Source organism: Bufo gargarizans, unplaced genomic scaffold (genome assembly GCF_014858855.1).
Source record: "Bufo gargarizans isolate SCDJY-AF-19 unplaced genomic scaffold, ASM1485885v1 original_scaffold_1573_pilon, whole genome shotgun sequence".
Classification (NCBI taxonomy): domain Eukaryota; kingdom Metazoa; phylum Chordata; class Amphibia; order Anura; family Bufonidae; genus Bufo; species Bufo gargarizans.
This window is the reverse complement of record NW_025334418.1, coordinates 122,806-146,267: the sequence shown is the minus strand read 5'-3', so window position 1 is coordinate 146,267 and position 23,462 is coordinate 122,806. Positions and strand designations below refer to the sequence as shown.

At 42.8% G+C, this 23,462-nt stretch overlaps 1 protein-coding gene across 1 annotated transcript in view; it reads left to right on the top strand.

Annotated features, from left to right (window-relative positions):
• Positions 1–23,462, top strand: part of LOC122923402 (kelch-like protein 29) — a gene marked incomplete at its 3' end in the record, with an annotated part of 166,656 nt that overhangs the window by 27,649 nt on the left and 115,545 nt on the right. Inside the window, exons 2-3 of the mRNA XM_044274198.1 lie at positions 5,764–5,911; positions 10,628–11,176. Of these exons, the coding sequence (XP_044130133.1) occupies positions 5,764–5,911; positions 10,628–11,176 (697 nt within the window). The remainder of the gene's footprint in view (positions 1–5,763; positions 5,912–10,627; positions 11,177–23,462) is intronic.

Genomic DNA, 23,462 nt, shown 5'->3' with positions numbered 1-23,462 from the left:
TGTAATCTGTTGCTGTCAACTCTCAAGATGAGATCCAAAGAGCTGTCACTATCAGTGAAGCAAGCCATCATTAGGCTGAAAAAACAGAACAAACCCATCAGAGAGATAGCAAAAACATTAGGCGTGGCCAAAACAACTATTTGGGACATTCTTAAAAAGAAGGAACACACCGGTGAGCTCAGCAACACCAAAAGACCCGGAAGACCACGGAAAACAACTGTGGTAGATGACCAAAGAATTCTTTCCCTGGTGAAGAAAACACCCTTCACAACAGTTGGCCAGATCAAGAACACTCTCCAGGAGGTAGGTGTATGTGTGTCAAAGTCAACAATCAAGAGAAGACTTCACCAGAGTGAATACAGAGGGTTCACCACAAGATGTAAACCATTGGTGAGCCTCAAAAACAGGAAGGCCAGATTAGAGTTTGCCAAATGACATCGAAAAAAGCCTTCACAGTTCTGGAAAAACATCTTATGGACAGATGAGACCAAGATCAACTTGTACCAGAGTGATGGGAAGAGAAGAGTATGGAGAAGGAAAGGAACTGCTCATGATCCTAAGCATACCACCTCATCAGTGAAGCATGGTGGTGGTAGTGTCATGGCGTGGGCATGTATGGCTGCCAATGGAACTGCTTCTCTTGTATTTATTGATGATGTGACTGCTGACAAAAGCAGCAGGATGAATTCTGAAGTGTTTCGGGCAATATTATCTGCTCATATTCAGCCAAATGCTTCAGAACTCATTGGACGGCGCTTCACAGTGCAGATGGACAATGACCCAAAGCATACTGCAAATGCAACCAAAGAGTTTTTTAAGGGAAAGAAGTGGAATGTTATGCAATGGCCAAGTCAATCCCCTGACCTGAATCCGATTGAGCTTGCATTTCACTTGCTGAAGATAAAACTGAAGGCAAAATGCCCCAAGAACAAGCAGGAACTGAAGACAGTGGCAGTAGAGGCCTGGTAGAGCATTACCAGGGATGAAACCCAGCTCTGGTGATGTCTGTAATTGACTGCAAAGGATTTGCAACCAAGTATTAAAAAGTGAAAGTTTGAGTTATGATTATTATTCTGTCCCATTACTTTTGGTCCCTTAACAAGTGGGAGGCACAGATGCAAACTGTTGTAATTCCTGCACCGTTCACCTGATGTGGATGTAAATACCCTCAAATTAAAGCTGACAGTCTGCAGTTATTTGCACATCTTGTTCGTTTCATTTCAAATCCATTGTGGTGGTGTACAGAGCCAAAAATGTTAGAATTGTGTCGGTGTCCCAATATTTATGGACCTGACTGTAGTTGTGTCCAAGTTTCCAGGCAAGAAACAAACCCCATAAGTTCTCTGCACATGTGCCATTTAACTTCCTTTGCCCCTGTTCTTGATAACAGTCTTTAACCATGGAAACTCATAGGTCTGCCTCTGCGCTGTGTACACAAAACGGTAGGCTGTTTTTGTTTTTTATCAAGGCTGTGTGCCAAGTTTTCCACTTATCTGTTTATTTTATATACTGTGGAATTATATCAAATTGGCTGCAAAAGTATGCATACCCTTTAAATGGGTTGTCCCACGGAAAATATTCTACATTTTTCAAACAGCACCTGGATCTAAATACTTTTATAATGCATGTCATTAAAAAAATTTGTACAGTCGCTGAGCTATTCAATAAATGTATCTGTATATATTTGTTCCTTTCCTTATCATCTCTCTGTCCACCTCCCTGAGGTGGTCGCACACGCTCAGTTTATATCTTCAACTGTCATCAGCCATATCTTCCTTTAGAAGCTGTGGCAGTTGCAGGGAAAGAGCTACAGAAGAAAGTATATGCCCCCTGAGAAAGAACAGGGCCCTAACTTGTGATAGGGAGAGAGCTGCAGCAGAAAGGACACCCCCCGAGCTGCCAGTTTGAAACAAGCCTAGCAGAACAATTGGAGCAATGAATGAAAAGATCTCTGGATCCATGTGAGGTACAGGGCTGGTTCTAGCTTTGTTTTATAGTTATTATTTCCTGTAGTGTTATTATGGCGTGTAATAGCTCCCTCTATTTTGCTCCTACGTTACTTTAACCCAATGTGTTTCCCATTCACGGATATTTTGGCTTTGTAAATGGGATTGGCAGATGAGGGTGAGTACTGGGCCAGGGTCTCGTTACAATGTTCCATCCCTTGCCTGGAAACACGGAAAGTAGCTTCATTCTCCAGCATCTGTTAAATCCACTTTTTAGTTATTTTTGTTGCAGCGTTGGACCGTTGGACTGTTCTCAGACGGTCTCTACTATTTTCAGAGCTGGGTACGGCGCCCCGTCAATTATGGACGTTATAGTCATTGTGGCCTCCCAATGTACTCCTGCCTGTACGTGCTTCTCAGTGGTCATGGTACCTACTCTTATTTATCCTGAGGGCACACATGGGTAGGCATGGAATGCCAGCAGCAGTACAGAGTATTTAAAGTAATTGTCCACACACAATTCTGCAGTCTCTTAACATATCTTTATAGTAGTCGTAACTCTGTTTCTCTGATCTCCACATCCCCCTCTACAGACATTGAGCATCCACTAGGGGGAGCTGAGGAGTTTACTGTTAATAGATTGAGCTCAATAATAAAGCAGTTCACAGTAAGCTCCTGAGCTCCCTCTAGTGGTGGTTGTAGGCATCCAGAATTTTATAATGTCTGTGAAGGGGATTAGTCAGATGTGTAGGGCCACCTTTAGAAGGCTCCACTGAAGCATTACACAGGTTTCATTGAAATCAATGGGCTGTTACGTTTTGTGTCCTCCAGAGAAATAAGCAATCTTTGCAACTGCTCTTCACATTGGCTATTAAAGGAGGGCCCTTACTAGACAACCTCTTTAAAGGAGTATTGTCATCTTAGACCATTAATATCCCCAGACTAAAATGCCCGGCCATCTCACCAGGGTGGATGGCTTTCTTCATTCGCTTTTATGGTAGCACTCTTGTGTGGTTAACTCCCATAGAAGTAAATGGAGAGAGCTACGTACATGCACACCTCTCCATGCATGCTCTACCTGGATGCAACAGCCAGCAGACACCTCCCTGTGAGACATACCCTTAAAGGGGTTATCCCATCTGAGCATTTATCGATCGGATATGCCGTAATTATCCAATAGATGCGAGCACCCACATTTATCAGATAATTATAACATATGCCATCAATAAATGTTCAGATGGGACAAACCCTTTAATGTCTACCATCGGAATACCCCTTTAAGTATCAAAATAAAAGCCTGTAAAACAGCGCCACAGGGTATACTGTAAATTGGGCAATTCTTATAATCTACTGTTAAAGAGGAATTGCTGTTTAAAGGGGTTGTCTCATCTCATACAGCATAATGCTAGGAAATGCCAACAGTGTCAGATTGGTGCAGATCCCACTTCTGGGACTCATTCCTATCACCAGAAGGGGGCCCCCTGATGTGAACAGAGAGGAGCTGCGCATGCGCAGCTCTCTCCATTTACCACTATCAGTCCTGAAAATAGCCAAGCACTGACTTGACTATTTCCAGCAGTCCCATATCGGGGAATGGAGTGGCAGACGTGCATGCGCGGTGCGCTCTCCATTCACCGCTATGGGATTTCCAAGAACAGCTTGCTCGGCTATTTTCAGAACTTCCATAGTAGTGACTGGAGAGCACACTGCACATGCGCAGTATGCTTTTCTATACTTCGTGGAATTCGTTCTGGAGATAGGAGAGGGTCCCAGAGTTGGGACCTGCACCTATCTGACATTGATGGCATGTCCTAGCGATAGTCCTCCTAGATGTAGGAGATGAGGCAACCCCTTTAAGCAGTTTCCACACATCCACAGCGAACCACGATAGAAAATACAATCGAGCCGCTCCACCCTCAACATGGCTGATGCCATCGAGCCGGCAGCTACATAACTCTCACTTCTCACTGCGCAGATTCTCATGTTTTATAGATCTTAACGCCGCGCTCACTTCCCATAAATATATATCTATATAGTGGAAGAAAACAATCCCGACATAAAACCGCAGCTTCGAGGAGACGGAGAAGAGCGCCCACACGTAAAATGATTATTTAAACAGATGTTTCATCACATATACTCGCAGGGCATTTTAATGTCAACCCTACGTCTCGAGCTGCTGCGAACAAAGCTCGGGTAGAACGTTCTAGCATTTTGGTTTTATTCATACGGAGCTTTCTACGTGGTTGTCAGTGAGTGATGAGAGAAACAAGCCGGCGCTCGCTAATGGTTGGATCACACGTTTCTTCTTAAAGGGCAGCTCTACCTTTCAATCAGCCTTGCTCCATAATCTGAAAATATTATATCTAGTGCCTTTGCATGAAATATCCGTTACATTTAACGCTGCTTTAACTAATTGTTAGTTCTTTTCTCGAAATGGAAACCATAAGCAAGCAGGCCAGCTGCTGTTGACAGTTAATATTATGGATTTTTTTAAAATTATAATTAAAAGAGGTGGTTTTCCTTGAAAAATCCCGATTAGGGTGCACTCACATATGGCTGAATTTTCTGCCAGAAAATCCGCAACATCAAGTCTTCTCCTAAATTGTCTATCCCTGCGTTGCGCTCCGCTACGTAGCATAAATAATGTTCTGTTGCGAATTTTGTTTTGAGAATCTCTCCATTCAAATCAATGGAAAATTGATCCTGAAGTGGAAAACGCTGCAGAAAAATCCGCACTGATTTTGTCGCAGCGTTTACCACTGCAGAATCAGTTTCCCATTGAACTGAATGCTGAGTGCACCCTTAGGCCTCATGCACACGACCGTTGTTGTGTTCCGTTCCGCAAAATGGGGTTCCGTTGTTCCGTGATCCGTTTCTGTTTTTGTTTCCGTGTGTCTTACTTTATGAAGGAAAGTAAAAAAAAAAAAATCTAAGTCAAGTTTGCCATGCAAATGATAGGAAAAAAACTGACGTGGACGCGCGGAGGACAATCTTGCGTGCCTCCGCGTTTATTCACGGACCCATTGACTTGAATGGGTCCGCGAACTGTTTTCCGTGAAAAAAATAAAACAGTTTAGATTTTTTTGACGGACTGGAACCACGGATCACGGACGCGGATGACAAACGGTGCATTAGCCGAGTTTTCAACGGACTCATTGAAAGTCAATGGGTTCGCAGAAAATCACAAAAAACGGAACAACGGACATGGAATGAAACAACGGTCGTGTGCATGAGGCCTAACAGCGAGCCTGCTGGACCGCTTCCCAGCAGGATCAGATGAGACAGGGATCGTTTGTAGTCTGTGGCCATGGAGGTGCGTATTGTAAGGGTACTGATTAGTTCTGTGCCTTTAATTCTGTTCCCTTTTATTATTACCATTATATATTTATTCACTTAGCCTGCGTAAGCCTATTCATTCTCAAATCTTTTGAATTCACGTTTTGAAACAAGGCACATGAGTCCATGTAGAAGCTGATACAGTTGATTTATTTTATTTTTTTATGCATTAGAAAAATGGTTGCATAAGTATACTCACCCTTTAAGCATCTATGTAGAAAAGAGGGGAGATTTGTCAAAACTGGTGGAAAAGAAAACAGGCTAAGTTGCCCATAGCAACAAATCAGATTCCGCCTTTCATTTTTTAGCGCTCCTTTGGAAAATGAAAGGTGGCATCTGATTGGTTGCTATGGGCAACTCAGCCGGTTTTCATTTACCCCAATAGCTTGTACTTTAAAAAAAAAAAAAATTTCCCCCATCTATTGATAATGAATCAGCCTTTTAGCTTTTAACTAAATCAAATCACTGTTTTCATTTTCAGACGCCTGTGCTGTCCAAGGCCGAGAAACAGTCACAAGGGCAATTGCTTGCGACCAGCGTGAGGTGGGGTCAGACTCCTATCAACCAGTCCACTCCATGGGATACTGAGGAGCCTCCATCTAAGCAGCTGAGAAAAGGGGAAAACCCAGGTGAGCCCATAATATTCCTGAAAGGGGTGTCCAGTTTAAACATGTGCAATGTCAAATGTTTGTTGAATTGTGGAAACCATCAACAAGTTGCTGTTGACTGATTCATTGGCCTTATCGTGTGTGTATTTTAAACTTTAAGCACTGTATTAAGCCTGGTATTGTAGCATTGACTTGAATGGGGATGAGTTGCAAAGCCTTAAAGGGGTTGTCCAGTATTTTTTTATTGATGACCTATCCTCAGGATAGGCTATCAAAGTCAGATCGGTAAGAGTCCGACACCCGGCACCACCGCAGATCAACTGGCTCAATAGTAGCTCGGGGCCCAGGAGTACACAGCGCCATATATTGTGTAGTGGACACAGCTGGTTACTGCGTTAAAATGAATGCTGTAGTAACCAGCTATGTCCATTACACAATGGGATAGCGCTGTGTAGTTCCAACGCTGGAGCTACTGCAGAAGACTGATCAGGAGTGAGGATAGGCCACCAGTATGAAAAACATTATAATGGAAAACCCCTTTAATATGATCCATCGCCCTGCTTTTTGATGGTTTCCAGATTTCCCCCTAACAGTAATTAACTAAAGAAGCAAAAACACAAATAAATGTAAAAAAAAAAAAGTGATTTAAGTTATATTAGAAGGATATTTTTTTTTACATTTTCTGAATATTTTGCCAATCTTAATTAAAGGTGAAATTAGCAATTCCCTAATATATTACCGGAACTAATCATTGATTAATTTTGCAAGATTCATAGAAGACGATGAGCAATTTCCAACTCTCTATAATTTCATTGTCGTTGGCGCTAACAGTAGTAGTAATAGGGGTGCAGGGGTAGCTCATTGCAGGAACCCTTATTTGGGGGCAAACTCGGAAATAACATTTGTAATTGCTAGTTAAGCAATACTATCTGATTGTATGGCACACCCTGCATTGAGAAATTACTAGTTAAGCGATCTCAAGCATATACTAAACCAAAATGATATTGTTCTCTTCTTCACTTATGGCTATCGTAGAGCAATCCCACCAATAATATGGGATTGCTAGTTAGGCAACTTGCTATTACAATCTTTAAAGTGGCATCACAGCTAAGGATTCCCTTGATATGCTGAACTAAAATTATAAACTAATAATAAACATATCACTATAAATCTTTCTGCTCCACTGTTAACTCTAAAAATGTCAACTAAAATATCACAATATGGAATTGTTAGTTCAGCAGTCCTCTAATACAAATTTTAAAGTGGCATCAGGGCATCCCATTAAACTAAACACTCATGGTCTAATTGTAAGCCCCTCTATTTCATTTGTAAATGTAGATGTCCCCAAAATAATATTAGTTTATGGAATTGCTTGATGGGGAATTCCCTAATATGATGTATGAAGTGATTTGGCAGCAATGAAGACACTAAATCCCAATTGTAAACCAATCCTAAAGATATATGTGCAAACCTTACTGCTGCAATTTTGTAATTCCCACCATATCATGACATTATGGAATTGCTAATTAAGCACTTATCTCATGTAATAATAAAAGGAGAATTGTAGAAAGAATTTCTCTTAATTTGCTAAAACCAAAAATAGAAACCAGTATTGAAGATCTCTATAAACCTCCCTCGTCTACATGCAACTTTATTACATCATGCGATTGCTAGTTAAGAAATTGATGCAGTCTTATAAGTGGCCTCAGACCTAAGACTTTTAGTGATTCTGAACCAGTACTGCAGATGTATCCCTCTATAAACTTCATTGCAAGGACTAGTAGTCGTGTAAAATCCTCCATTAGCATTACATTATGGAATTGTCTTTTCAGCGATGATCTAATGCAATGTTATTAGTGGCATCAGAGCGGGGACGTGTAGATCTCTCGAATTCTGGATCAAAACTATAGTCCTCTTTATAAACCTTTCTGCTCCCCTTGTAACTGTGTACAGTACACTATCAGCCTTGACACTGTGGAATTGCTAGTTGAGTCATTAACTTATACAGTGGTATGAGTGGCATCAAACCTAGGACTTCTGAAAATTCTGAACCACAACTAACAGTCTCATTTTAACCTTTTTGGAAATGGTACAAATTCCAATGAGAACAGTGCATTGTGGAATTACTAGTTGAGCAATTCATTATAAACTGCATCAAACCTAGGACTTCTTACATTCTGAATCATGACTAACAGTCTCAAGTACTTCTTTTTGCAAACTGCACAAATTCCAATAGTAGCAGTGCATTATGGAATTGCTAGATGAGTAATTAACTTATACAATGGTATCATGTGGCATCAAACCTAGGACTTCTAACTTTCTGAATTGCAGCTAACAGTCTCATGTATGCTCTTTTGGAAGCAATACAAATTTCTATCAGAACGGTGCATTATGAAATTGCTAGTTGAGCAATTAACTTATATAATGGTATAAGTGGCATCAAACCTAGAATTTCTAAAAATTAAGAACCACAACCAACAGTCTCATTTACGCCCTTTCCGAAATGGTACAGATTCCAAAGGTAGCCGTGCATTATGGAATTGCTATTTAAGCAACTACCCTAGATGGCATCATAACTAGGAATTGTAGACCTTTAGCTACATTCATAAACCAATGCCTATGCTCTGTTTGCAACAATAACTATTTCAACATTACGTGTATTACACGACGACGGTGGGGAATTGCTAGACATGCGATTGCCTAATCTTATCCTTATGGAGGCTCAACAGCTCAAGCTTCTCTTCAGATGCTACACCAGTGCTGAGAGCGGCATTATGTTCCCTGGCACAGAGGAGCGCGGTACACATCCACTATATAATTATATAGGCCAGTCATTATGGTAATTGGCGCATTATTAATGAGCGCTTCAAGGCTGCCGGTAGCGGAGGCTTTTCCCCGAAATAGCAGCCGAGAGATTATGAGTGACATGAGCGCAGGGATTTGGGGGCGTTGGGGGTGGCACTGTGTGTTTCAGAAGATACGTGTTTGTAGAAGACATCAAGTCCCCGGACGTAAATCCATAATAATGAGCAGGGAGCGGGGCCCTGGCCTTGTGTCCTCATGTGGGGTCACTCCACTGCCAGCAAGAAGTTGCTTCATCGTGGAGAACGCCCCCTTTCTCCCGTTCGCTCCCAAAATTTGATTCCTTTTCTAATCAAAGCCCCGTATACTGTGAGACACAGTCAGAGATCTCCGGTACACCGCATTGTATTGCCGAAGGGTCACTCTGTAGCTTACAGCAAAACCATCTCCATGGTATAAGGTTCAGAAACCGAAGGAAAAATGCTTAACTAACAGCCCCCCCCCCCCCCCCAAATAGTGGTTAAAAAAGTTAGTAATATCTGACACTGTAAAAGCTGTGCTGAAATAATACCACCATACAGTGCTGAAATAATACCACCATACAGTGCTGAAATAATACCAGCATACAGTGCTGAAATAATACCAGCATACAGTGCTGAAATAATACCACCATACAGTGCTGAAATAATACCAGCATACAGTGCTGAAATAATACCAGCATACAGTGCTGAAATAATACCACCATACAGTGCTGAAATAATACCAGCATACAGTGCTGAAATAATACCAGCATACAGTGCTGAAATAATACCAGCATACAGTGCTGAAATAATACCACCATACAGTGCTGAAATAATACCACCATACAGTGCTGAAATAATACCACCATACAGTGCTGAAATAATACCAGCATACAGTGCTGAAATAATACCAGCATACAGTGCTGAAATAATACCACCATACAGTGCTGAAATAATACCACCATATAGTGCTGAAAGAATACCACCATATAGTGCTTAAAGAATACCAGCATACAGTGATGAAATAATACCACCACACCATACAGTGCTGAAATAATACCACCATATAGTGCTTAAAGAATACCACCATACAGTGCTGAAATAATACCAGCATATAGTGCTGAAATAATACCACCATACAGTGCTGAAAGAATACCACCATATAGTGCTTAAAGAATACCAGCACACAGTGATGAAATAATACCACCATACAGTGCTGAAAGAATACCACCATACAGTGCTGAAAGAATACCACCATACAGTGCTGAAAGAATACCACCATATAGTGCTTAAAGAATACCACCATATAGTGCTTAAAGAATACCACCATACAGTGCTGAAATAATACCAGCATACAGTGCTGAAAGAATACCACCATATAGTGCTTAAAGAATACCAGCATACAGTGATGAAATAATACCACCATACAGTGCTGAAATAATACCACCATACAGTGCTGAAATAATACCACCATACAGTGTTTACAAAATATTGCCAAACAGTGCTCAGATTATACCAGCATATAATGTTGATACAATACTACCATATAGTGCTCAAGTAATACCACCATACAGTGCTGAAATGCCACAATACAATGTTTATATATTACCACCATTTGGTGCTGAAATAATACTACCATATATCACTTTAGAGCCCTTTTTGCTGCAGCTCTTTCCCTGTAACTGACACAGCTTCTATCAGAAGATATGGCTGGTGACAGTTGAAGATTTAAACTGAGCATGTGCGACCAGCTCAGTGAGACGGACAGAAAATAAGGAAAAGAACAAACAGCAGGTGGCGCCATGCAGATACATTTCATTGAATAACTCACTGGCTATGCTAAATTTTTAATTACATGCAATTATAAAAGTAATTAGAAATTTGATTCTTAATGCATTCAATTTTTTTTTTCCAGCTACCCCACCTTGGGCAAAGAGCGTCACTGCGGGGACCCAGGCATCTCTTATAGCTCACACTTATGGAATGACCCAGCCTCCTATATATAGCCAAGCAGCCAACGTCCAAGCTCCCATCATAGGTGTCACCCCCACCATCCCTCCTCACGTCGCCCCACAGTTACCTCTAATGACTGCTCATTACCAGCTCCAGCAGCACCAGCAGCCTGCGCAACCTCTGAGCAACATGGTGGTGAACCTACAGAGCCAAACCATGTACAGACGCAGTCAGCCAATAGCTATGTCCTCCTTGACCGGTGTGGGTCAGGTGCCTCATCCTGGCCATACGGCTATAGGCAATGGTCACATGACTTGTCCCATCCTTCCTCCACCACCACCTGCCCTACCTTCTGCAGCGCTTCCTAACAGTGTGCCAGCTACAAACGGCCAGACCCCTCCGCAGCTGCCTCCCAGCCAACCTTTGACCGCCGAAAACCCAAATGGTGTTCAGATGCTACGAACAATTGGATCGGGAAAGTATGAATTCACCGATCCTTGGTATCCTAAAGGTAAGCCGTCATGCCGCTTCCTCTCTTTCTTTCCTATTGATCTAATCCTGGTTGAACGCCGTGTGATATGCGATTGACACCAAGTTGAAGACTCAAGCGAAGGTCACGGAAGAAGATCTTTCACCCATGACGTGTGTAAGCTAGGCGTCCTCCATCACTTTCCTCTGCTGTGGCCTTGCAGAAGCGGTTATGAATTAAATATGAATGCACAAAAAAAAATAAAGTGAAAGCAATTCTCCAGACATAAAACAAAACACGGATGTCTTCTCATTTCCCAGTGACACCTACTGAGTTTGCCAGAAAATGGTTGAGTAGAATTCCTGCAGTCTGATTTATATACAAGGAGTCAACATGCCCTCTCTGCATCATTTCGCGGTGGAGAAGCAAGGCCCCATTTTTTGTTTCTTTTTTTGGTTTTCATCTAAAGTGATGCTTAGGTCCCCGAGCTTCGGCCTTTTTAAATAATGCATGATCTGCAAACGTGCCTTTTCCAGAACAAGCAGCAAAACAAGGGCGGGAGACGCGGCGTGACGCTAACCGGTCAACTGTTCGAATGCATAATACAAAAAAATCTCTTTATGTTTTACATGACTCGACAGATTCTCCGAGAATTAAATTTCATCTAACGAGGGCCCCGTCTGCTCTCGATTTATGATCCCTCCGCCATCTCTATGGGTAACGCTCTACAACAACAAATAAGATGTCAGGGATTGTATATCAGGTTTTATTTGCACTGCAGGATAGTACTTGTGTGGGATACCTAGAATGGTCCTCCACCAGTGGGGTCATATATTTATGACTGCGAGGACAATTGTAGGCCACAGAAAAATGTATGAGGAATGGTGGAAGTAAAACCAGAATAAAAAGTCTAAGAAAGATCTCAGCAAAAAATAGGAGCAGGGTGGTCGATGGGGCCTTAGCTCAAAATGAAATCAGGCCCCACTACCCCATTAACAAGTAATAGGAGAGCTGCCCCCAGATTGTCCCACTTTTTAACAAGAACACTATAGTGTTCTGTTAGTTTAAAGAGGTTGTCTGAGATAATTAAAGATCTCGGACGAGCACCCGAATAGTCTAAAATTAATAAGATGCTATTATTACAGTTTTCACCAGCGTCCTTCTCTGCAGTGCTGGTCCAGTCCTCATGCCGGTATACGGTACAGAATATGAGCGCTGCAGGCAATCACTGTACTCAGCTGTAGACCACAGGGGGCAGTAGCCATGTGGCAGAGCAGAGAACAAGATAAATGTACCGTAACATCTTTTTATAACATTTGGGGGCTCATCCGGGATGTTTCATTATCCTGAACACCCCCTTTGAACTAACAAAATCCTATTGTGTAGTTTTCGAAATACTGATGTAAGGCAGGTACAAAAAAGTTGTTCACACGACAGTTGTTCCGCAAAACACGGATGCCACCCATGTGCCTTCCGCAATTTGCGGAACGGAACAGGAGGCCCTTTATAGAAATGCCTATTCTTGTCTGCAAAACGGACAAGAATATATGACATGCCTCATAATTTTTGCGGGGGCCACGGAACGGAGCAACGGGTGCAGACAACACACGGAGTGCTGTCTGCATTTTTTACGGCCCCAATGAAGTGAATGGGTCCGCACCCGAGCCACAAAATATGCGGCTCGGATGCGGACCAAAACCATGGTCGTGTGAACAAGCCCTAAGGCTGAGTTCACATTTTTGTCAGCCGCTGAGTTACAAATTCCATCATATTTGCCAGAAAAAAATAGTGCAGCATGCAGCACTGTTTTTCCAGGAAAATGATAGACACCATAAAGGTACACTACGGACCTCGTTGTGAGTCCACAGAGTCCTTTGAACACTGTTGTTATTCGTCATATGACGGATCTGGCGCTCTATCATTTTTAGCATTCTGCTTTTATGAAGGAACAAAAAAAATAGAGCTGACAAGGCACGGGTGACACTAGCCTAAATCAATCATTAGTAATAGTTTTTTACTATGAGGAAATGTGGGCAAGAACTTGGCCAAAAATGGCTTCTTGACGTTCTTTGAGGATAGATTTACATGTAAGGATCAACCTTACTCTACCAGTTGATCACATTCTCATACTACCTGGGTTTAGGCCATATGTATCTGTAGGTGGCCTGGGGAGAGATGAACTTCAGTTGAGAGTGGCCCTGGGGTCCATGGTCCTATGTACCTGCAGAGGTGGCCTGGGAGAGGGGAACTCTGGTTGAGAGTGATCTTGGGATTCATGGCCATATGCATCTGTATAGTTGGCCTAGGGAGAGAAGAACTCCATTTGAAAGTGACCTTGTGGTCATTGGCCATATGTTTCTCTGGAGGTGGCCAGGAGAGCGAGGATCTCTAAGAGATACCCTGGGGACTATGGCCATATATATCAGTGGAGGTGGTCTGGAGCGAGAAGATCTCCAGTTGAGTGAGCTTGGCATCCATGGCCATATGTATGTGTAGAGGTGGCCTCAAGAGAGCAGAACTCCAGTTGAGAGTGACCTTGGGGTCCATGCCCAAATGTATTTGTGGAGGTGGCCTGGGAAGAGAGGGACTCCAGTTGAGAGTGACCCTTACCCCGTTCCTTATGGGCAAAAGGTACAAGATATAGAATAGACTAACAAGTACTAGATCCTCCTGTTCCAGGATGATGTGGGAAGAGGAACACATAAAAAGTGGGGCCTTTGTATTTTTTGCAATGCAGCCCCTTTTCCAGTCATTTTGCTGAGATTCTTATGTCAGTCGATGAATCTAAGTACACACTTCCACATATATACAGTCACATCCTTGGAGCACCGATTATCACGCAGTGGCTGATATTTCACTCCCGTCAGCTTCTTCTTTGTCTAAAGCTGAGCCGTCCTCCATAGAGACTGCTTCTTCTATGAAAAGACGTGGGCATGAAAGCATGGTAGGCTCTTGAGTGCAGAGTGCCATCACTCGTGTGGTACTTAGACCACTTACACTGACTCCTGTCCTTTCTTCTCTCGAGCGCTCGCCTTGCATTATAATAAGATAGTTTTTTTTTAAGAGGGCCGGAGGTTCCATCTCATTAAATCCCTGAGTCTTTCAATTTCATTGTCTGGCTTAACACACAAGTCTTGGCAAAGTTCATGAGCAATTATTGTATGATGTCCAGTAAGGAGAAGGAGAGCTGGCCTACCAGGGCCGAACGAGACGGATATTTTTAGAGTTCATTAGTGCACTTATTGAAATTCCGCGTTTGTTTTCTTTAATTACAGATCTACCGGCCCTTCCGAAGAGGATTGATTCTCATTTGCATGTGAAAATGTACTGTGCGTTCATGATTAACCTTTGCTCGTAACCAACCCCCCTCCCCCCCCTTCCCTTCCAAGAACATGAACATTTTTCAAAATTTTTTCATTTGCAACAGGTCATGTTGTCTTCTCAGATGGGTGACAATTTCATTCAAGGTGGCGGGCGAGCGAGTAGGCTGTTTAATTATCGCGCTATTGTAAGTTCGTCCGGGATATTAGAATTTATGTGTCGTGAAGCTCTGTTAATTATTTTGTACGTGGAGATTCGCAACGCTCTTTGTTGTAGGTGGTGGAGGTTTTTATTTCTATTGTATGTATCATTATACACGCTATATGGCCAGGTTATATTAGATCCATGTGTGCTTGTTCAACGTTTCATTCCAAAACCTTGTGCCCCACCCGCTTCATTTATTTTTTGTGCCATTGTAAAATTTTAGCAATGCAAAATACCGGCCAAAATCCGTCCCCATGGTGCCCTCCACCACTAAGGCACTGTCAATGGGCAAGGATGTACATAGAGCCAAATGGGTCTCACAGCAAGACCCAACTGGGCTCTCTCTTGGTTCTTGCCATCAAACCCATTCATTATAAAACAGGAGCCCCGAAAACCTGTTGCCATGGTGTTACCCTCCATTTCAATTGGGTCGGTCTGAGCTCCCCCCCCCCTTTCTCATGGACCCGTAGCACTGTTCGGGATGTCAACCCTTGCCACTAAATGATGGATGGACAGTAAAAGGACAGCATAAGTAGGCAGGGCCAGCAATACTGTAGTGTAGCATAAAATACTGCCCCAGCAGAACCAAATACCACAGTGCAGCACAAAATACCACCCCAGCAGAACAAAATACCACGGTGCAGTACAAAATACTGCCCCAGCAGAACCAAATACCACAGTGCAGCACAAAATACAGCCCCAGCAGAACAAAATACCACAGTGCAGCACAAAATACAGCCCCAGCAGAACAAAATACCACAGTGCAGCACAAAATACCGCAGTATAGCACAAAATACCGCCTCAGCAGAACAAAATACCACAGTGCAGCACAAAATACCGCCCTAGAAGAACAAAATACCACAGTGCAGCACAAAATACTGCCCCAGCAGAACCAAATACCACGGTGCAGCACAAAATACTGCCCCAGCAGAACAAAATACCACAGTGCAGCACAAAATACCGCCCCAGCAGAACAAAATACTGCAGTATAGCACAAAATACTGCCCCAGCAGAACAAAATACCACAGTGCAGCACAAAATACCGCCCTAGAAGAACAAAATACCACAGTGCAGCACAAAATACTGCCCCAGCAGTACCAAATACCACGGTGCAGGACAAAATACTGCCCCAGCAGAACAAAATACCGCAGTATAGCACAAAATACTGCCCCAGCAGAACAAAATACCACAGTGCAGCACAAAATACCGCCCTAGAAGAACAAAATACCACAGTGTAGCACAAAATACCACCTGAGCAGAACCAAATACCACGGTGCAGCACAAAATACTGCCCCAGCAGAACAAAATACCACAGTGCAGCACAAAATACCGCCCCAGCAGAACAAAATACCGCAGTATAGCACAAAATACTGCCCCAGCAGAACAAAATACCACAGTGTAGCACAAAATACCACCTGAGCAGAACCAAATACCACGATGCAGTACAAAATACTGCCCCAGCAGAATAAAATACCACAGTGTAGCACAAAATACCACAGTGCAGCACAAAATACTGCCCCAGCAGAGCAAAATACCACAGTGTAGCACAAAATACCGCCCCAGCAGAACCAAATACCACAGTGTAGCACAAAATACCACCCGAGCAGAACCAAATACCCCAGTGCAGCACAAAATACTGCCCCAGCAGAACAAAATACCACAGTGCAGCACAAAATACCACTGAGCAGAACCAAATAACAGGGTGCAGTACAAAATACCACCTCAGCAGAGCCAAATACCACTGTGCAGCACAAAATACCATTAGAGTACAAGCAAGTACCACAGTGCAGCACAAAATACTGCCCCAGCAGAACCAAATACTACAGTGCAGCACAATATACTGCTCCAGCAGAACCAGATACCACAGTCCAGCACAAAATACCACCCTAGTAGAACCAAGTACCACAGTGCAGCTGAAAATACCACCTCACCAGTACCACATACTGTACCATAGTGCAGCATTATATACTGCCACCCGCGCCACAGTATTCAACTGTATCACTGTCCTGAGGATGCCAATGTAATATAATTCAGGAGGGCACCTTTGACCACTGGCCGGTTGCATAAGTGCCTGATGCTCCTACATTAATTAATGCTGAGATCATCAGATCATCATGTACCCATCCAGCGGCTGTGAGGAGGGCTCGGGCAGCCATCTGGGCATCAGCCCACCAGGAAATTTCCCTGTAGGGTCAACGGCCAGTCCGCCCCTGCAGACAGCATACCCTGGGTATAACACTTGTGCGATGATCTGCGCTTCTTATGGTGCTGCATCGGGCAGTCTAAAAGGACCCTTAGGCCAGAGTGTTCATTGCAGACTTCATAGGTTCCTACATCTTTTTGTTCCTCCCATCCCTCCATATTATCATCATTTAGCTGCATGCACCTTATCTGACCACACAGAGGGGGCGCTCCGTCTTCCTTTTACATCACTTATCATAGACAAGTTAACAAGTCTGCTCCACCGTCTGAGCTGAATGTCTGGATTGACCTTGCCGGATGTTTCCTATGGGCCTGATATAGATGGCCGTCTGTGAGTCAGACCTGAGTGAGTGCGCCATTAGTAATGGATTACCTCAGCTGCTCAATAACTGCGCAGGCGGACGCTCTGTGGAGTCAGTGAAATGTATCATCTAGATTTTATAACAGCATAGTGCGGCTTTAAATAAGGCAGAACATGAGAATGTTAGTTATAGATTAAAGCAGAGCTCAGTGTGTCAGGTAAAGCTGGCCATACACATCAAATTAATGTCGCCTAATGGGTGGGACCACCTAATGGGTGTCGCCTAATTTGTGTGCGGACATCCCAACTCTTCCCCTGATTGCTGATGTCGGGGAGACAAGGATCAGACGGTTGGATTTTGACATGCCTGATCCTTTTCTTTTTGGGGAGCAGCTTATTCCCCACTTCCCATGCTGAACATGCATGCTTGGAAGGGTCGGATGTGCATATGGGGTGGACATATATTTTCCAAAATGACGCTTCCCCCCTAATAGAAAACTATACCGTCACTATATGACGGTATAATTTACATATTATTTAGATCAGTTGTGTGCTGGTGGAGTTTTGACATATGGTGCTATATTTTTGGTCACCCTATGACTGTATTATTAAAGCACTGTATGGCAGTGTTATTTGCTATTATTATATGGGCATTGTCTAGTAGTGTGGTTAGGGCACTAAATGGAAATTTTACGTGACCGGTATTATTTGAGCACTGTATGGACACGTTGGTATTTTTTATTGTATTATCCTGCACACTGTGGTGGCAATGAGCACTTTCAAGTAGTATTATTTGTGCATTGTATGGTGGTATTATTTAGGCACTATCTATTGGTAGCGTTTAGGTACTGTTTTGCAGTATTATACAATAACTGTCAATTGGTTTTATATGGATATATGTGAAGTTGTTGTTTTGACACTGTCCGGCAGTGTTATTTGTGCACTGTGTGGTGGTATTATTTAAGCACTCTCTAGTGGTAGTATCAAGGTACTGTTCTGCAATATTATACAGCAACCATCTATTGGTTTTATATGGGTGTATATGAGGTTGTTGTTTTGGCACGGTCGGGCAGTATTTGGGCTAGTGGTCCTATTTAAGTACTATGGAAATGTTTGTATTATTGTGCACTCAATGGTGGTATTATTTGAATACTGTCAAGTAGTATTATTTACGCGCGCTCGGGTGGTAGTATCTAGGTACTATTTTGCACTAACAGTAACAATCTGCTGTTTTTATATGGGTATATATGAAGATGTTTTGGCACTAGAGGGCCGTATTATTTTCACACTGTATGGTGGTATTATTTAAGCACTCTCTAGTTGTAGTATCTAGGTACTGTTCTGCAATATTATATAGTAACCATTTGTTTATATGGTATATATGAGGTTGTTTTGGCACTATATGACAGTATTATTTGTGTACTATATGGTTGTATTATTTAGGCACTCTCTATTGGAAGTTTTTAGGTACTGTTTTGCAGTATTATACAATAACTGGCAGTTAGTTTCATATGGGTATATATGATGTTGTTTTGCCTCTGCATGGCAGTATTATTTGTGCACTATCTGGTGGTATTTAGGCACTCTCTATTGGTAATGTTAAAGTACTGTTTTGCATTATTATACAGTAATTGTCTATAGGTTTTATATGGGCATATATGAGTTTTAGGCAGTATTATTTGTGCCCTATACGGTGGTATTATTTGAGCACTTTCTAATAGTTAGTATTTAGGCACCTTCTGGCAGTATTATACATGAGTGTATACAAAATTGTTAGTTTGGCACTGTTGGGCAGTATTATATGGGCACAGTATGGTGGTTTTGACCACCCATTGTAATAAATGCGCTAGTTAACTCTAGCTACTATTTGTAACCTGTATTATGTACTTTCTGTAGCCTTTTACTTTATCGTAGCGGTACAATGTTCATCTTTTACATGGAGCTTGTTCTTTTCTGTGCTTTTTATCCCCCCTCAAAGCAGAGCTGCCCCCTCCCTGTGGCCCTAACGGAGGGTGCCCTTTAAGAGGCTAATAGCTTTCACTGATTAGCATGTAGTAGTAATAGGGGGAGGCTCGGTGGTTCTGCGCTAGATTCTGATACCGCCATGAGCAGCGAGGTTGGTGATATAAGTAGCGACGTGCCGGAGATGGTAACTTTTACGGCACAGAACAGTGTGACAGCGCTGGGATTTCAGTGTGATTTCAAAGCGAAGCCTCTAGACACGGAGACAGTGAGCTCCTCATACACAAGTTGGGAAACATGGCTTCCGAATATATTTTAGAGCGCATTGCCGTAATGAGACTGCCAGTCTGCCTATTCTCTGCTTCAAGGGCGTTAATTATTTGTGAAATAGGCTGCCTCAATCCTGAAGGGAAGAGGAGATCATGAAGTAATGACTCTGACTCATAAAATACAATAACATAGACTCCTATCCATAGGGAAAGCAAGAAAATGAGTTTTAGAGCTGCCAGATTGGTAATATTAACACCCGCGTGCCACCGTTATAATTAGTCTGTATGTGACATTCATTTAATTGTATTTCTTGCATTTCGCTCCGCGTTACGAAGGCGAGGGATCTCACGACCAGACACATTCTGTATTTTAGGGCGATCAAATTTCAATAATTTGTTTGGGAATGATGTGTATGTATGGCACAGTGTGTGGTGGGGTTGAGCGCCTGTATGGCTGCCACTGACTTCCCAGGGAGTCTCCCCGGCCACACAATGTCATTGTCGTTTGTATATATATATTTATATTGTCGCAGGTCCGTGTGCATGTGGTGGGGTCAGCAATGAGACTCACAGATTTTGAGGGTTAAAAGTCCAAACAACTTTATTTTTTTTAATCTTTCCATCCAACACATGATAGTGGTATTCAAGATCATTAGTTACTTTTTAAGCATCCACATGTACATGACATATACAAAGTAAGTCACCATGCCCGTCTGGGCGCTAACTATACATCAGGTTACCTGACCTAAGTACTCCGAGTCCAACACATCAGGCTTTGCACAGACAGCACAAGTCATGCAGCTTCCAGACACCGAATCAGGCTCTCAGCCCTGTCTTTATCCCCTTAGGCCAGTGGTGGCAAACCTATGGCACGGGTGCCGGAGGTGGCACTCTGAGCCCCCTCTGTGGGCACCTGTGCCATGGAAAAAGTCTATGGTGTACCAATATGCCTTATACTTTTGATGCCATTATCAGCGCAGGGCGCACTATGTACAGCACAAGCACCGCACTGAATGTAGGCAGGCTATTATAGCTAAATGATAAGGTACATGGAAGATCTACTATACTGGACTGTAGTATTCAGGGTAACTTGGCATATTGGCACTTTGCGATAAATAAGTGGGTTGTAGGGTTGCAGTTTGGGGACTCGACCTCTAAAAGGTTCGCCATCACTGCACTAGGTGAAAGTGGTGTACTGGAGTGGGAAGGGAATGGCAGATCCCTCTACCCACCATTCCATAAAAATTCAAGCCCACAAAACATGATAAAGAAACTTGCCTCAGCAAACTACACTACCATCTGAGCAGTCTAGCTGAGATATATACCCTTACAGTACTTAACCATACACAGTGTCACTATATATATATATATATATATATATATATATATATGTATATACACACACACACTTTCTAAAGCAGTAAACCTTGTGGTTGTCATATTAAAGGGGTATTACAGCTCTTCAGGGGCAATTGTTTATGACTGTCGTTGGGGTAAAAGTCATTTTTTCAATTGGTTTTTATTAAAAATTGTGGTTTTTGTTTTACAGGGTTAAGTGTCAGCCTATCTGCATAGTATCTTACTTTCAGTTTCACCCTGAGCCTCCAAGTTGCCGCTCTGAGGGCTGGATATAAAGCCGTTATCTCTAAATTCCTGACAGCTCATAAACACGCCTCAAACTGATAAGGATGTGGCTTAAATGAGTGTTTATGAGGAGCTCATAGATAGGGGCTTTATATCCAGCCCTCAGAGCGGCAACCTGACGGCTCAGTGTGAAACTGAATGTAAAATACCCTACAGATGAGCTGAAACGTAACCCTCTGGAGCAAACATTTTCAAAATGAATCTCAGCCTAAAATGAGTACGGGTACTTTCACACTTGCGTTGTTCCTGATCAGTCAGAAAAATGTATTGCAATACCGGATCCGTTTTTCCGGTGTCATCAGGCAAAACGGATCCGGTATTTATTTTTTTCAAATTTTTAAAGGTCTGCTGGGTCCGGCACTAATACATTCCTATGGAAAAAAATGCCGGATCCGGCATTCAGGCAAGTCTTCAGTTTTTTTCGCCGGAGATATAACCGTAGCATGCTGCGGTTTTCTCTTTTGCCTGATCAGTCAAAACGACTGAACTGAAGACATCCTGAAGCATCCTGAACGGATTGCTCTCCATTCAGAATGCATGGGGATATGCCTGATCAGTTATTTTCCGGTATAAAGCCCCTGTGACGGAACTCTATGCCGGAAAAGAAAAACGCTAGTGTGAAAGTAGCCTAACATGCAATGACTTTTAAAAAAAAATGCCCGTAAGGTGTTCTTATCCTTTAAATGTTTTTTTAATGTTCTGCTGTACTATCTGTATCTTTGCCTCACGTTTTTTTCAAAATCTCTGCTTGCCCGTGTACTTTGCTTTACTTGCCTTGTACCGATCTTGCCATATCACGTCTTGTACTCCTCCACTCACACCCAAAGCTGCATTAAGAATTAATCTTGTTAGTATTTGGAATCCATAAACTCTGTGAAATTAGTAATTCATTACTTTATTATTCCTGCTAGAAGTTATAAATTAATTACTAATACTTTACAATGAAGGTCTAGATGGGTGTTACCATTTGGGGGGTTGTCACTGCACAGAATTACACTATTAAATCACTGCTGATACTGTCAGACTGGTCAGACTGTGCAGGGACACCCCTCCAACTGGTGATAACCACGTGGACCTTCATTGCAAACTACAAGTACTTAATTCATAACTTCTAGCAGGAATAATAAAGGAACGGCACAACATAGAGCCATGAGAATAGATGCTCCAGAAGTGTTATTACATGGGGAATGCAAGTAGTTACTATGTCAGGAAGGATGACAGGTCCTGTTTAAGCAGAGCGTGCTCTGTACAGACACTGAACCAGCAGGAGATGTCAGTGAGATGTGCGGCTGCTTGTGCCTCTGTATTGAAGCCTATGGAGAATGATGGAAATATTCTGGTATTTTTGGATTTTCCATTCTGGATCCTTGGGATGTCCCTCATCAACACTATTAGGAGAATTTCCGGGGGTCAAATTACCCTCTGAACTCTGTTGCCCCCAGGACCTAATCATCTAAACCCATTTATTCCATAGAGAAGCAGGCACCGTGCAGTACATGGCTGGGGCTGTACACGACTGCTGGCATGTAATGGAATCCAGGACGAGCAGAGGTCAAGCAGGGGCCATAGCAGATCATATTAAACCTGGAATAGAGGTCTCGGCGTATGACACGGCATCTAGGAACCGGCGCAGCGAAAGAGAACCTACATATAGCATAATGACGGCAGTTACTGCGACAGTGTCAGCAAGGAAATAGAAGGGATATTATATGGGATAATGTGCACCTGCTGTAAATTATAAGAGTATTAGAAGTCGCCAAGTAGTCATGTGACCATACAAAAAACATGAGCCCCCAGGGTGAGTATATATGTGTGGCTGATAGAACTCCACGCTGGCGTCTGATATTCTTATACACACCTCAGCTGCTGCAGAACCTCCTAATACACACCTCAGCTGCTGCAGAACCTCCTAATACACACCTCAGCTGCTGCAGAACCTCCTAATACACACCTCAGCTGCTGCAGAACCTCCTAATACACACCTCAGCTGCTGCAGAACATCATAGTACACACCTCAGCTGCTGCAGAACCTCCTAATACACACCTCAGCTGCTGCAGAACCTCATAATACACACCTCAGCTGCTGAATAATCTCATAATACACACCTCAGCTGCTGCAGAACCTCATAATACACACCTCAGCTGCTGCAGAACATCATAATACACACCTCAGCTGCTGCAGAACCTCCTAATACACACCTCAGCTGCTGCAGAACCTCATAATACACACCTCAGCTGCTGCAGAACCTCATAATACATACCTCAGCTGCTGCAGAACCTCCTAATACACACCTCAGCTGCTGCAGAACCTCCTAATACACACCTCAGCTGCTGCAGAACCTCCTAATACACACTTCAGCTGCTGCAGAACCTCCTAATACACACCTCAGCTGCTGCAGAACCTCATAATACATACCTCAGCTGC